The sequence below is a fragment of the Neophocaena asiaeorientalis genome, unplaced genomic scaffold (genome assembly GCF_003031525.2).
Source record: "Neophocaena asiaeorientalis asiaeorientalis breed wild unplaced genomic scaffold, Neophocaena_asiaeorientalis_V1.1 scaffold48, whole genome shotgun sequence".
Lineage (NCBI taxonomy): Eukaryota > Metazoa > Chordata > Mammalia > Artiodactyla > Phocoenidae > Neophocaena > Neophocaena asiaeorientalis.
In genome coordinates, this window is record NW_020175526.1 from 314,286 (window position 1) to 315,155 (window position 870).

The following is an 870-nucleotide window of genomic DNA, read 5'->3' on the forward strand; positions in this document are numbered from 1 at the left end:
CCTCTCTCGTATTTTCCCCACCCTATATTTTCTCAACTCCTCTTCCTTTCTCCTTAGCCACCCTGCTTTTTTCTCCTCTTTTTATTGAGGATTTTTTCTTAAGATGCCTTGTCTTCCTTACCTTCGTCCATTTCAGCCCTGAAGAGTGAAAAGGAGCCTTTATCTCTCCCCCAATGGCATTTAAAAGACTCCCATCCTTAAAAGTCTAAAGAGGTAAAGAACAGGACGCGGGACCTTCTCGACACCCTTGAGTCCGGTCCCGAACTGCACTATCAACCGTAACTAGTATTTCATTTAACCCCAGTGTAGAGGAGGGAGTAGGGAGCCGGGAGCAAACTTCAGCCGTCTCAGAGGATCCCTGGTTCCGGCATTAGGACGAGCCGCGAGCCAGAAGGCGAAGGAGCCCACGGGGAACGGGAAGCAAGTGCGAGCCTCTCTCGCCCCCTCCGCGAGGCGGGAGCCGTGAACTGAGCGGCGCGGGACAGCGGCGGCGGAGGCAGCGAAGAGAAGATGCGGAGCTCGGGGCCCCGGGGTGCGGGAGGCTGGCGGCCCCCGGGCGGCGGCGACGACCTCCCCAGCACCCCCGCGTCTCTGGCCGGCTGCTACTCCGCACCTCGCAGGGCCCCCCTCTGGACTTGCCTTCTCCTGTGCGCCGCGCTCCGGACCCTCCTGGCCAGCCCCAGCAACGAAGGTAGAGCGGTGGGGGTGGGGACCGCGGCAACCAGGGGCGGAGGGGCGAGGCGGGGCCTGGAGGCGCGGGCCCGGGCGCGCTGGACGCGGCTGCCGCGGATGAAATTGCACCCCTCCTCTCGAACCAACATTTGTCGTCCGCTTTCGCTAGCCTTTTCGCTCGCATCCCGCCGTCTCTGC

The 870-nt window shown here is 62.1% G+C and overlaps 1 protein-coding gene across 4 annotated transcripts in view; it reads left to right on the forward strand.

Moving 5' to 3' along the window:
• The first annotated feature begins 510 nt into the window (after window positions 1-510).
• Window positions 511-870, forward strand: part of EPHA5 (EPH receptor A5) — a 314,725-nt gene continuing 314,365 nt past the window's right edge. For all 4 annotated transcript variants that reach the window (XM_024768966.1, XM_024768968.1, XM_024768967.1 and 1 more), the window contains exon 1: window positions 511-691. In XM_024768966.1, coding sequence (XP_024624734.1) covers window positions 511-691 — 181 coding nt within the window. The remainder of the gene's footprint in view (window positions 692-870) is intronic.